Raw genomic sequence first — 14,012 nt, 5'->3', positions numbered from 1 at the left:
ATAATATAGTTATATGCTAATAACATAATATATATATATATATTCATAATTTATATACATAAAATATATATATATATATTATGTATATATACATAATTTATGTATATATACATAATTTATATACATAATATATATATATATATATTATATATATATATATATATATATATATATATATATATATATATATATATATATATATATATATATATATTGAGGCAGTGGCCTTATTCTTCACAAAAATATTAATTAACAAATTATATTCTGATTATAATAATGTAAACTGAGGTCTAGCTTTATTTGTATCTTTGTAACATTTATAACATATAGAAAGAGCGCTCCGGTAGGAGCAGGTAAAATCCTTATTTTTTAAAATTCTGTAACCGTTTGCATAGCAGTATATTGGTTAAGTTATTTTACCTAAACATGCATATTGGTTAAGGTATTTTACCTAAACATGCACTGATTTTAAATTATCATTTTTGGATTCTTTCTTGTTTCGGAACCTTAAACCTTCAAACCTTTTTTGAGTGGCGCTCAAAAAATGTCTTTGGCCCACTACATGACGACTTGACCCTGGTTAATGTCACCCAGTGTAGTGCAAATGACAACTGTAAATATCTGAAAGTTATAGGGAGGTTTGATTGTTCTAATGATAGAAATAAGATTTTGCAATATCCGCATAAATGTTGATGTATTAAATTTGTATAAAATTGAATTTTTATTTATTTATGCCTAGAAACTAAATGATGGAAGAAGAAAGCGTGTTAGAATAGGTTTCCATTTAGTACAGAGACAAAGGGCAGTTAATGTTTTTCTTGAAAGCACATTGTTTATTGTACAATAACATTTTTTACACATTTTTGGAGGATGGACAAATTCCAAACCTGTCATTTCAACATGAAACAGCTTCTCTAATTTTACATCGGAAAAGAGTACCATAGCAACAGTTTACAAAAAGTTAACGATTAAGATTTTATACTAACCCTGCAAAAAAAATTGAATCCTCATATAAGCAAAAAATGCAAAAAAGATAAAAGGTTCATGTTGCTGAATAAATAAAAATTTAAAAATTTATACGCTCAAAATTTTTTTAAAAAAGGTTTAAAGATTATAAATAAAAACAGTAAAAGTAGCTTTAACTGAAAGTAGATTTTATTCACATTCAGAGGTTTTGTATTTTATTTAAAACATTTCTTAGTACAGGTGAAAGTTATTTTCACAATAATTTCATTTAAAAAATAGTTAAAAGCCTATTTAATTATCTAAAATTAAACAAGTTACTCGTTGTCAATGATAAGTTTTGCATCCGTAGCCATTTTTAAAATTTTAAATTATTTTAAACTCTACTGCGCATGCGTATAGTAACTTTCCTCTTACAAACGACCGTGTTCTCGATCAAGCAAAACCATTTAAACATGGTGGTTAAAATATTTATTTTAATATGGTAAAAAATTTTAGAAACATAACTTTAATTTTCTTCAAAGCTGTTTTTATTCTATTTTAGGTTCGAATAAAATTGATAATTTACAAATAATAATTAATATAGATATAATTTATAAATAAAAATGTAATAAACTTGTAGGTTCTAGGCATATTTCAAAATTAATTTAGTAACTTAAAAAAAGTAAAAGGTAGTTTGGGTAAAAAGTAAAAGGTACTTTGACAGCAAACTATAACAGTCCCATTGAAAAACCGAACACTAACACAATATGATATAAAATTAAAGGTTTTAGATTTTAATGTATATCAGTAAAGTTGTGAACTGTATTGGTGGTTGGTTTTAAAGTTCGGATTTCAAAGCCTAATGTTAAAGCTACCATATATAAATTTGACTGGGAATAAAAATGAAAATATTAAATAGTATACTCTAATGGTTTTTAAATTTTTACATAGAATAGTCTTAAAACATTATAAGATTGTTTGAATCATAATAACATTACTTGAAATAACAAAACTAATGTTCAAAAAATGGCGAATATTAATACTTTAGCAGGCTTTTTTTTTCATAAGATGAAGCTAGTGTTTTTCGTTGGTCAAAAAATAAAACGGATACGTATCTTCTTTATTTTTGACTTCAGTATTCACCGACTTCAATTAATTTAAAAAAACGGCAGAGGGTAGAAGGGGGGGGGGGGTAGGTACGAAAGGGCACAATCGCCAACAATTCCGTATGAAAAAATAATCATGTTTATAAAACTTTGTTTTTAGTGGCCAAGAATGTTAAACGCTATTTAAGAAAAGTATATATTTTAATTAACATTCTACTTTACAGATTTTTGGGTTTAGAATAGAGCAGCATTTTGCTGTAAAGATTTAATGATGCAAGATATACTACAACAGACAATCGAAGATGATTTGCATGCCCCAAAAATGGATGAACTTCTATCTCAAATGATGCGTCTATCTGCACATATAAAATACAAATCAGAATCCACCTCAAGTACAGATGAAACTACAGTCAACCATCAGTCGAGTACGATTTTGTAATTATTTTTTAATCAAACAAAAAATATTCAAAAGTAGTCATTGGTCAGTTTTTTTTAATTACACCATGTCCTGGTTTCAAACTGCGTTCATTTGTCCAAAAGAGTATAGCGAAAACTAAAATCTTCAATAAACATTTATTTACATAAGATATATACATATAAAAATCTACAATATGTGTTTAGTATTTATATAACAACCAAATTATATACTTTGCATATAATTAAACTAATAAAATTTAGTTTTATGGATCAAAAAAGCAATTTGTAAATATTTACTCTTGAAAAATATACCTGTTATATTGTAAATTCTATGAAAACCATGTATTGCATATTTAGTTTTATGCTGATTGTTAAAATGCTAGTGGGTTTTTTTGTTTGTTTCTTTTTGTTTTTTTATGCAAAACATTTTTTTATAAAAGGTTCCAAAAAGGTTTCAAATAAGAAGCATAAAAATCAACAAAAACAACAGCGGGGAAGAAAACGCTCTCTAAAGCATATCACTGATTTTGAATTTGACAGTAGTTCATTTACTGATTGCACTGATGAAGAAGTACTGAGAGATTATATTGAAAATATAACTGCAAATTGCAGTGATTCAGATGTTGAAAATTCTTTTTTAAGAAAAGCTGCTTTTTTGGCAAGACGAGACCTTACTTCTATTCAGCACTTCTGTATCCCTTTTCATGGCAATAAAGCTGATTTATACAATGACAGCATGTGTTTCCCTCCATCACGCAAGAAGCGAAAAAAGTACAAGCGACATTACGCAGATGGAACTTACAAGTTGCTAAATGGTCAGATGACACGCAAACAAAGAGACAAGATTCACAATGTTTTGTCGAATCAATACAGAAGGTAAAAAATAAACAAATTTTAAGAATAGTTATATTACCTCGGTTACATTTAAAAAGGCTAATTTACACAAAGCTTAATCCAGATAACTAAACTCGAAACCTTGGGTTCACTGTTTTTATCAATGTCATGTGTTAAGATTGAAAGAAATAGAGGCATAGACAAGGTTTTAAATTTTTAATTGCAAAATCATTTTTACATTACAATGAAATTACTGTACTAATATCTGAAGATAAAAGAAATATTTTATTACAGATTTTAAAATTTTTAATATAATGGAAATTAGCACCCATTGCATATATATATATATATATATATATATATATATATATATATATATATATATATATATATATATATATATATATTCTCCCAGGTTGTTAAATTATATATATATATATATAATTTAACTTAAAGAACCTATATATATATATATATAGGTTCTCCCAGGTTGTTAAATTATATATATATATATATATATATATATATATATATATATATATATATATATATATATATATATAATTTAACAACCTGGGAGAACCTGTATTAAAATTTATAAACTTTTTATTAATGCAAGTTCTCGCAGTTGCTATTAGCTTTTATTTACTAAAAATGGCAAGTCACTAATGCTAGTTACATATCGATTCTTGTGCAAGAATTTTTTACCATTTTAAGAGTATCATATAAATCAGCAGGAACTTTTATGCAGGAGTTACTAATGGAGAACCTGTAAAGTAAATTTTTTTAGTTGCTCTTTAAGGAATCAAGAACAACATTTAATGTCTCACAGTAAACTACAGGGTTCAGGCAAACCATTGTTTAAGGCATTAACAACACAATCTTAGAGCTACCATTTTTGATTTTATTCCTCCTAATCAAAAATCTAAATCTTTACTTCATGAATGTTGCTCAAAAACTCCTAAAATCTTCAAATGCAAACAAAAAAGCCACAAGTTCAATTCACTAAGTTAAATGAAAAGTATTCTGGCATTCCATAATCATTCCAATGTGATACATGATACAGGTTTTGTGCATAACAATGATATGTGCAATGTTTTCTATGCATGTTGCAAGCATGTTAGGCTGTGTTTATCTAGTAGATTTAAAGATGTTTTTATTGCATAGTTAAATAACAGATGTACAATTTTCTTAGCACCATCAATTAGATATGTATTGTCATGTCTTAATCTAGTATTTCTATGTTTTACTGGAATTACAACTTTTATAATCAAAACTGAATGAATGGGTTTGTTAACCCTTTCATGGGCCATTTATTTACTGACATAAAAAATTTTAATTTAATGATGATTATTTGTCATGAAAAGATGAGAAACATGTTGTAGCAGCGCTAAACAGAAGTGGGTATTATTCTTCCGAACATTTAAATAGTGAGACCAATATATTATAGTGGGTTTAACACTTCCCGCAGACCTTTTTTGTAAGATTGTGTAGGCTTGAAGTAATCTTCCCATGGCCCACGAAAGGGTTAAACACATTCGTATCAATAAGAACTATTGGCTTTATTATCCATAAATATTGACTTCAAAGGGCTATATTTTATGTTTGCAACTATTTCACATTTTTACATTATTTTGAGTTTGTGTAAAATTTTTAAACTAATTTAAGGTGAGTTGAGGGTCATTCTTATCTAAACAGGCTGCTAGTGAGCCTTGTGAAATGTTTTGTGACTTTATCCCAGTTTTATAAAGAAAAAAATATCCTTTCTGGTTTTCATCCTCGGGAGGTGATAATTTTCAATGGAGATTTTTGTTTATTTCTTTATATTACAAGATAAAAAGCTCAAAATATTTGAACTTACATTTCCATAATATTTACTTTTATATTTACTCAAATGCAAATTTATCTTTTAGAAATATTTTTATTTGGTAATTTTGTTACTTTTTTATTTTGTCATTTTCTTCAATTATCCATCCCCAATAAAGTGGACTTAATTGATTGTGAGGGTATTTTGACTGAAATTCTTATTACTTTTTATTGAAATCAATACAAAAATAAAAGATTTTGATCTGAAATGTAAAAACTTAATTAAAAACTGCTTGACAACAGATTGCTGCAATAAATGTGTTTATTTTTCTCATTTCTTATACTATTGGTATATTACTTGAATTCAAAGTCCAGTGCATCGTTTTGTTTTGAAAAAAAAAGCAATTTGGATTATGAGCATCAAACCCTTAATTGAGCATTAATTGAGAGTTAAAAATATTCCTCAAAAGAGCAATATTTTTAACTCGCTAACTCAAAATATTGCTCGTTTGAGCAATCTTTATTCTTTTTTCTTTCGTTTTTTATGTAGAAGTGAAAATTTCTATATTTAGATTTTGTTATTACTTGGGTCATTTTCTTTCTTTTTTTTTTTTTTTTTTTTTTTTTGATGAGTTGTTCCAGAACCAATCTAATGTAAATAGATAACATGCTAGTCAAAATCAAATTTTACATTTGTTTGAGCAAGTTGAAATGATGCTTCGTTTGGTTGAACAAGTACCATACTTGATTTGGTTGAATGCTGGATTGAAAAATTTTCTCAGAATAAAATAAAATAAACTTTGTATCCAAATAATAAACAAATATAACATAGTAAAGGTTTTCACAAAACTTAGAAAAATATTTTTTATTGCCTTTTAATTGTTTCAAATCAGCAAAGAATTTCTTATATTTTTTGAAACAGTTAACAGAATTTTTTTTCTAAAAACATTTAAATGCCAACAGATCCAGGTTTACATTTTGGTCTGATGTTTTCAAAAATGTAAATAAAAATGCAAGTATAAAGAAGTATTACTTTTGATATAATGAAATATAATTTTACTTTTATATACTATACTTTTGATAAGATGAAGTATCATGGTAATTTTAAACAACATGAATTATCATGGTAATTTTAAAGACTTCTACATCTACATCTGACTCATTTAATTGTGTATTTTCTTTTATAGATCTTCGAGTCAATCATTTCATGTAAGTTGTACTCAAAAGATATTTGATTTAGAAGATTTATCAAATGAAGAAATGCAATCTGCCACAGAGTCAGATATGAGGTTCTGAAGTATTTCTTTTCATCTTTATTTGTAATTATTTATCAATAATAAAAAAAATATTTATATACATTATTTTACATATTAGTAATAAATCTATGATTTTATGTTATTTTATTTTGTTGGTGTAAAATATAAATGTGTTTTGTGTATAATTTTGTTCAATTTAAGTTTTCATTTAAAAAAAACAACTTTTTTTTAATATCCAAAACAACTAAAATATTAAATATAAACATTTTTTTATAACTTAAATTATCTCTCATACTTGGAATATTAAAGATAAAAAAAAAGACATTTTGAGAAATGCCATTTGTTGGTATTACATGGTATTATTTGTTGCCAAAAAACACACAAAAATCATTTTTTCAAGCTGATAATTTTACACCTGGAAAATTATTTCAGATATTTAAAAAATGTTTTAAATAAAGTTTCATTATAACCAAAATTTAATTTTTCTTTTTTGTTGACACTTTCTGGTTGCTTGATGGTGCTACCACTAATAAGTTTTGGAAAATGTCATTCAGTGAAAAAAGTCACATATCAAACAAAATTCTAAAAGCACAACTAGAGATAAATTAAATAGTCATCATTCAAAAAAAGTCCTGAAAGGAACAACTTTTATTAAATTGTCACCAATGTCCTGGAGGAACAACTTTTGTTGAAAGCAGAAGTAGTGAAAACTGAAGTAGAACTGAAGAAATATATTTGGCTATTTAAGGGAACCTAAAATGGGATAAAGTCTAAAAAAAAAAAAATGAAAATTGACTGACTGTAAATGGGATTGTTTGTAACAAAAACAAAATTTTTTCTCAAAAATTTCTCTTTTCTATGTTTACTGATCTAATTTAAATGTGAATATTTGTTAATAATGTCATACTCATAAATAGAGCAGGTTTTCCAGCATTTTTTTAAATTTATGTAAGCCTTCTATTTAAATATTTACTTCAAATAATTCACCCAGGTATTAATCACATGCCTTTTCTTTTCAAGATTCAGTCTGGCTTCAGAAAAAAAAATGTTGAAACAAGAGGATCACGAAACAGTCAAAGACAAAATTATTGATGAGTCAATGGAGCTCCTTCTGGATGCAAATTCTGAGAATAGGTTTAATTAGAGTTTAACGTTATGTTCAACTTCATATTTTTTTTTTTTGTTTTACTTTAAATCATTTTTTTGTCTTCTAAAATAAGTTTTACATCAGTCTTGTTTATAATTACAAATAGTGTGTGAAATCGTGAGACTTTTTTTTTTTAATGTTGAACATTTTATGAATGATTATCTGTTGCCAAAGGATACCACAGTGGGAAAATTATATTCTCTGCCAATTAAAACGTTTTTAATCTTGAGTTGCTTTTTTAATGGAAGTTTTTTTCATTAAACTAAATCATGTTTTAGCTGTTATAAAACTTTTCAAGCTCTAACGGGGGTCATAATCATCGTAATTTTGAAGATATCATGTAAATGATGTTATGTTAAGGGTATTAACGATTAAAATATTGTTAATGATCAAGGTTAATGCATTTATTTAATAGTGATTCATCTGTAGCTTCAGGCAGTCCTTGCTTGGAAGCAGATGATGAAGGTGAGGAAACATGTCATGAAGAAGTGACTATAATACCATGGTGGGAGAAAAAAAATGAAAACTCAGATGATGAAATGATGGAGCTATCACAGAACCCAAACAAAAGAGGTAGTTTGTATCTTTTTAAAATGGTTTACATTGTTATTTACTTAGTTCTATGAGTAATTGATTCATTGAGGTAAATTTTTTAAAATAAACTCAAAGTTTAATTCTATTTTTATTACTTTTTTTTGTATTTACTAAGATATGGCTTCTCGCCTCCAAAAAGTTGGTCCACTAAAGGTATTTATTGATATTTAGATTTTATAAAAAATTTTTTTTAAAAAATGGGTCAAGAGAAGTATGATAATATAGTCAATGGTAGTTTTATCCACTGCAATAGACATAAGCAAGTATACAAAATGTCAGAGTTTGAGTGCTTTTGAAAGCATGAATGTGTTTTGAAAGAAAACTTTAAAAAAACCTCATAAGTTCTTAAACATTTTTTTTTTGTTTCTAATAATATGCATTACTAAATTTTGAAAAATATTTTATATTGACAGGTTATCAGTGAATCAGGAGGATTTATTGCTTATGCGAATCATAAATTGAAAAATTTTGTTCACCAAAGAGATGTCACTGAGTAATTTAAATATTGTTACCAATCCTTTTTATAGTATCCAATAATATCGATTGCTTTAATAATAATATCCAATAATATATTGTTTTGAAGATAATATCCAATAATATCCATTGCCGTCTCAATTTGTGTAGTGATTATCTAAGTGCATTTTTTACATAGATAAAAACTTCTATTCAGGCTATCACTGTTTACAACTAACAAAAAAGAGGAAAAACAGGTATTGTCATCTAGATAATAAATACAATATTTATATAATAAAAATATGCTGTATTTAAAAAAAAAATTATTTTCCAAGTTCTTTGTATAATAAATTGTATAGGAAAAATACATTGAAAAAAAAAACAGAATCATGTAAAAAAAAAAAGTTCAATATATCAAGAGGAATTTCTTTAAGATAAGAGAGATAAGAGAAAACATTTTTAGGATAAGAGAGATTATAATTTTTTAGGATAAGAGAGATTATTATTTTTTAGGATAAGAGAGATTATAATTTTTTAGGAAAGAGAGGTAATAATTTTTTAGGATAAGAGAGATAATAGTTTTTTTAGAATTAGAGTTTTGACACAAATCTATTCAATTGTTTTTCACTATATTTTTAATTAAATATTTTTTTTTACTAAAAGTAAGAAGCATTTTATTTTTAGGTTTATTTGTTAGCTTCTCTATATAACCTTCAGACTTCAGTAGAAGAGACAGGCCGATGTAATAAAGTTGTCTTTACAAAAACCTTGTGAGTTTTTTAACATTTGCATTCAATACTTAGCAAATGAATCTTGTTTTAAACGAAGGTCTTACTTGCTATTGCTCACAAAAAGATCAAATAATTTTTTGTAGGATGACAAAAGATGCTGATCAATCAGCTTTAAAGTTATTTCTTTCCAGAGAAGTGAAGTTGAGGTAGAAAACCAAGTTTTTGGTTTAAAAAAAACCAAAGTTGGTGTCATTTTCTTGTTTGTTTTTTTTTTTGTTTTTTTTACTTGTTGAATTTTTTTGATCAATTTTTTTTTCTTCTAAGGTGTCGAAAAAATCGTTCATCTTTTCAGCAGAGCTCAAAAAGACACAAATCTAATTCTGAATCCACACTTAACATAGATGATGGTAAAAAAAAAATTTTTTTTTGTCAACATATTTCCCCCCATTCTATATTTTCAGACTTTTCTAAGATTTTTTCTAAGATGTTAAAATTATTAACATTACTAAGTTGTTACTGCATTATTTTTATTTGTTGTTAAAGTTAAAGTCATTTAAGTAAACTTTTTCCCTCTCTCAGATGCAATTGATATCCCTATCCCAGAATGCAATATGGGCAATAAAATGTTACAGACAATGGGTTGGAGCCCTGGACAAGGTTTAGGGAAAAAAAGTAACGGTATTGTAAATCCAGTAAAAGCAGTTAAAAGACCTCGAAACCTTGGGCTTGGTCATCCTTATGCATGATTATGTTGTATTATGTATAATCGTGCTACATTATTTATTTTTCGCTAATTTTATATTTTACCAATCTTTATTTTACATATTTATCGTAATAGATTGTTTTTAAAACTATAGGCTATATGAAGTGTTATTAAACATATAAAAATAAAAAATATGTTTTTATTTCCATAAATGATAATCTAAGCTTATTCCTACGCAACTTTTTTTTAAAAAGAAAATTCTTTCTATTTCCGTTTACAACATGAACTTCAAACAATATATTCGCTCAAATGAATGAAAGGCTGCTTTAAAAGATTAAACTTGTTTACATCAAGCATTTATATATGTCTGTATTTATGATGTATGTATATACTTATGTACTATGTTTATATCTATATATGCATTTATGTATGTATACAAAAAATGTATGTATATTTGTATGCATGTATGTATGTATGTATGTATGTATGTATGTATGTATGTATGTATGTATGTATGTGTGTATGAATATTTACATACAGTATTATTTATAAAATGCGGTTTTGTGTCAGAGTACTCAGTTAATTATTTTGATTGTGTGTAAGTTATATTTATTTTTGCTTTTCTCTTGGTTATAGATGGACATTAGCATTATGGTTTAATAAAAATGTTATGTGCAGAAGGGAGGGTAGCGTTGGCCTCTTTTACATCATTTGCGGTCTTGTCATTATACCAAGTGCGCATCCTGTGTGCTGACTACTGGAGCTATAAATATTGTTTATTAGTTGGTATTACGGCTGCCTCGTGTACGTTCGCACTCCCATACTCTGAAATAGTAAAACGTGCAGGTTTCCTAGGAACGGTTTTCGGAGGAGCATTAGTTTTAATATATTTCACGGCGTTTCCATGGAAATTATTCTGTTTTTTTTGTGTAGCATTGTCGTTTTTCCATTTTTCGGAATATATGCTCACTGCAATTTACAACAGACACACCTTAAGTCCGGGCTCTTTCTTGATCTATCATAGCACTGAATATATATTAGCTTTGTTATTGTCTGCAACAGAGTTTATAGTAGAAACGCTGTTTTTTCCGTCATTAAAGGACTTTTTGCTTCTTAGTTTCATTGGGATGGTTTTAGTTGTTGGAGGTGAAATGCTGCGCAAGGTTTCTATGTTGACGGCAAAATCTAATTTCACGCATGTCGTACAAGTTGAAAAGAAAGAAAATCACTCTCTTGTGACTACCGGGGTTTATGCTTGGTCACGTCACCCATCCTATGTTGGTTGGTTTTATTGGAGTGTCGGTGAGTCATTTCGATGCAAAGTTTAAAAAGGATAAAAAAAAACCTTTCAGCGCATTTTATTTTTCCTTTCTTTTCAGGAACTCAAATCTTGTTGTGCAATCCGATTTGCACCATCCTTTACTTGTACGCGTCCTGGAGCTTCTTCTATGAAAGGATTCGAAACGAAGAGTTTCATTTGTTCCAGTTTTTTGGAGAAGATTACGTAGATTACGTTTCAAAAGTTCCAACAAGACTACCTTTCGCCAACGGATTGTACAACGAACTGAAACCCTTAATGAAAGAAAAGAAATAGCGTTTTAGAAACTTTCGTCGCGATATACTCGAGTTGCATATCGAGTTTATCGATATAATCGAGTTACAATATAGCAGCACGTGTAAAGAAGAAACTGTTTACAACTTAAACGTTTTCGATTTTTTTCCTTATTTAATGAGTTTACTCTCATTAGATAATGAAAGGTCACTAACTCGCTAATTCCTTAGCACATTACTAATCCACATCACTATATTATACAGAGTAGAATATAGTGATCATAAAGCAAAGTGAATCTTAAAGCAAAAAAGGAAAAAGAAAACTCTTTTTATCTTATTCGAGTCTGTTTCTTATTAAAAGTAAACCTATTTTTCGTTTCTGATAAACATTCAGGGATAAGTATCGTTGGTTGGTTTTCAGTTGATAACGGAAAAATAACGGACAAAGTATAAACTTCGATATATCAAGGTAAATAGAATTTTCTAAAGTTAAGGTAAGACTTTGTATGGCCTTTATATTACTAAAGAATCTGAAGAGCACAAGAGACCGCCTCAAAGGATTTTCATTTATTTTGGATCGAGAGCATTTTTCGCGTAAATGATTTAAGAAACGTCTTTAGATTTTTTTTTTCGTGTTTTCTGTGTTTCTCAACGTATCACTCCATAATGGTAAATTCATCCAATCTACCACTTTTCATCCATGAGTCAATACTTTATGTAGCTATATAGAATCTCAATCATAAAGATTTACATAATTTCGCAGTTTTCATGCTGTACAATTTAAACTTTGATAAATCAGTAATATTTTAATGATAGATTTAATTTCAAGAATTTTCGGCTGCATGCTTTGCCTTACAAAAGAGTCTTCAAGCTGTGTTACTATTTTTAGATGTTCTAGAGCCACCAGACATGAGGAGATCCAAAACCAGACCAACTTCATTTCTAAATTTACGATCTTCCCAATAATAATTTTATAAAGTTGTATTAGAGATTTAAGTTACCTTGTTTGACCAGGTTGGTAGTAGCAATAAATAAGAATGCTTTCTGTAGCAAAACCGTTCATTTTCCCTTTGCAAGGTTCAAAGAAATTCGTTAACATAAAGATGGATTATGGATTATGCCAAACAAGAAAATCTTCCTCGGATAAAAAGACAAAAAGGTCGAAAACATAGTGGTTCAAGAATGACATCTTGAATGAAATCTCTATCCTCTTTATCTTAATAGCTAGAGCTTTATCTGAGATATTTTGATAAACGATGGTTTCATAATGTATTTTTAGTTGCAGCCAAGTTCATGGCAATTTTTTTGACTCAATGACCTTCTCTCCAATGATTTCTACTAATCGATGAATTTGCAAATGGTACAAGGATAATAGAAGTTCTCTTCTTTTTCTAATTTCAAAAGTCACTAAAAGATTTCCTGATGTTCTGATAATAAACCCCTTAGCGTTTTATTTGAATTTAGATCCCTCAACGTTTCGTTTAACGGTGTTTTAATCCTCTGCATATTTCGTCAGATTCTCCCGCTTCCAAATGGCAATCTTTTCAATAATTATGCTTAAAATTTAAGAAAATAAAGTTTAATTTAGTACAGTCAGTATTCAAAGGTTCAATCAAAATATAAAATCCAAAATTAAAAACCTAAATATATTATTTTTAAATTCAATTTTTTTTTTTTATAGGCCAAAATTTGTGATTAAAAACTGTTACTTAAAAAATGACCCAAAAATACCCAAACACCCCTCTCCACCTTCCCCCAAAAAGAATAAAATCACTGGGTCTCCTTTTTTTTTAAAACCTGTTTTTTTCTTCTTATTTCGGTCATACAAGTGATGCTTATTTGAGGACCAATATCAATTTAAACAAACCATGAATTTTATCATGTGTATATACCCACGTTAAAAACATAGGTAAAAAAATCTATAATTTTATCATGCATTTCAGGATTGCTTGACGAAGTGAAGAAGTGAAAAACAGCGTTTTTTTCTTTTAATATTAAAGTTAATTTTTACCTGTAAAAGTCAATCTCATTGAGTTGATCAGCAGACACAAATATTTACAGTTATCATTACATTTGTATTTATCTAAAAAAGATATTAAATTTTTTATTGAAGAAACTCGAAACTCTCGCTCTAAAGGCTTAGAAGTGGCACAATTGCTCACATGAAGGTTTTCTCTTTGTTACTATCTTAAATAATTTAAAAATTCATTCTCTAAAGAATTATTTTTTTTACATCCACAGTTTGTTTTTTGTTGTTTTTTTTAAATTAAATGCTTGTGAATTTATATTTAAAGTTAATTTATTGGTTTTTAATAATTTCTTAAAGGTATTCTTAGTTTAAGTGCACACAATTCCATTTAAGGTAGTCGGCGCTCCAACGGAAAATAATATTTGATCGCCGAAAGGTCTCTTTGCAACGTAGTATCTGCTGCTGAACTTTTTACAACCCTTTCGTTGCTCACCAACTTA

General features: G+C 27.5%; 2 protein-coding genes across 3 annotated transcripts; both read left to right on the top strand.

The window, feature by feature from the left end:
* The first annotated feature begins 2,118 nt into the window (after positions 1 to 2,118).
* LOC145185251 (uncharacterized) lies at positions 2,119 to 11,217 on the top strand. Of its 2 annotated transcripts, none has more exons than XR_016455660.1 (12): positions 2,119 to 2,476; positions 2,909 to 3,344; positions 6,296 to 6,397; positions 7,385 to 7,498; positions 7,927 to 8,084; positions 8,221 to 8,258; positions 8,519 to 8,598; positions 8,758 to 8,815; positions 9,243 to 9,328; positions 9,433 to 9,495; positions 9,614 to 9,696; positions 9,869 to 10,140. XR_016455660.1 is itself a non-coding variant. In XM_090097786.1 (12 exons), the coding sequence occupies exons 1-12, from the start codon at positions 2,320 to 2,322 to the stop codon at positions 10,033 to 10,035; spliced, it is 1,524 nt and encodes a 507-aa protein (XP_089953912.1). In that variant the 5' UTR covers positions 2,123 to 2,319; the 3' UTR covers positions 10,036 to 11,217. The 2 variants fall into 2 exon arrangements, 1 of the variants encoding a protein (XP_089953912.1); XM_090097786.1 differs by having other exon boundaries at positions 2,123 to 2,476; positions 8,776 to 8,815; positions 9,869 to 11,217.
* LOC145185666 (protein-S-isoprenylcysteine O-methyltransferase-like) lies at positions 10,588 to 11,880 on the top strand. The gene is made up of 2 exons (XM_080061638.2): positions 10,588 to 11,294; positions 11,372 to 11,880. The coding sequence occupies exons 1-2, from the start codon at positions 10,658 to 10,660 to the stop codon at positions 11,584 to 11,586; spliced, it is 852 nt and encodes a 283-aa protein (XP_079917764.2). The 5' UTR covers positions 10,588 to 10,657; the 3' UTR covers positions 11,587 to 11,880.
* The last annotated feature ends 2,132 nt before the right edge of the window (positions 11,881 to 14,012 follow it).

This window comes from Hydra viridissima, unplaced genomic scaffold (assembly GCF_058129835.1).
Source record: "Hydra viridissima isolate aposymbiotic clone 2 unplaced genomic scaffold, HvirCarnegie_v1 scaffold_9, whole genome shotgun sequence".
NCBI classification, from domain to species: domain Eukaryota; kingdom Metazoa; phylum Cnidaria; class Hydrozoa; order Anthoathecata; family Hydridae; genus Hydra; species Hydra viridissima.
Note: the sequence above shows the minus strand (reverse complement) of the source record. Positions and strands in the feature narration are given on the sequence as shown.

What these genes read in the sequence shown, in the direction of transcription:
- LOC145185251 (XM_090097786.1), top strand. Translation starts at nt 2,320, where the DNA reads ATGATGCAAGATATACTACAACAGACAATCGAAGATGATTTGCATGCC. An exon ending in ACAGAACCCAAACAAAAGAG is followed by an intron (nt 8,085 to 8,220) that starts GTAGTTTGTATC and finishes GTATTTACTAAG; the next exon opens with ATATGGCTTCTCGCCTCCAA. An exon ending in CACCAAAGAGATGTCACTGA is followed by an intron (nt 8,599 to 8,775) that starts GTAATTTAAATA and finishes ACTTCTATTCAG; the next exon opens with GCTATCACTGTTTACAACTA.
- LOC145185666 (XM_080061638.2), top strand. Translation starts at nt 10,658, where the DNA reads ATGTTATGTGCAGAAGGGAGGGTAGCGTTGGCCTCTTTTACATCATTT. An exon ending in TTGGTTTTATTGGAGTGTCG is followed by an intron (nt 11,295 to 11,371) that starts GTGAGTCATTTC and finishes CTTTCTTTTCAG; the next exon opens with GAACTCAAATCTTGTTGTGC.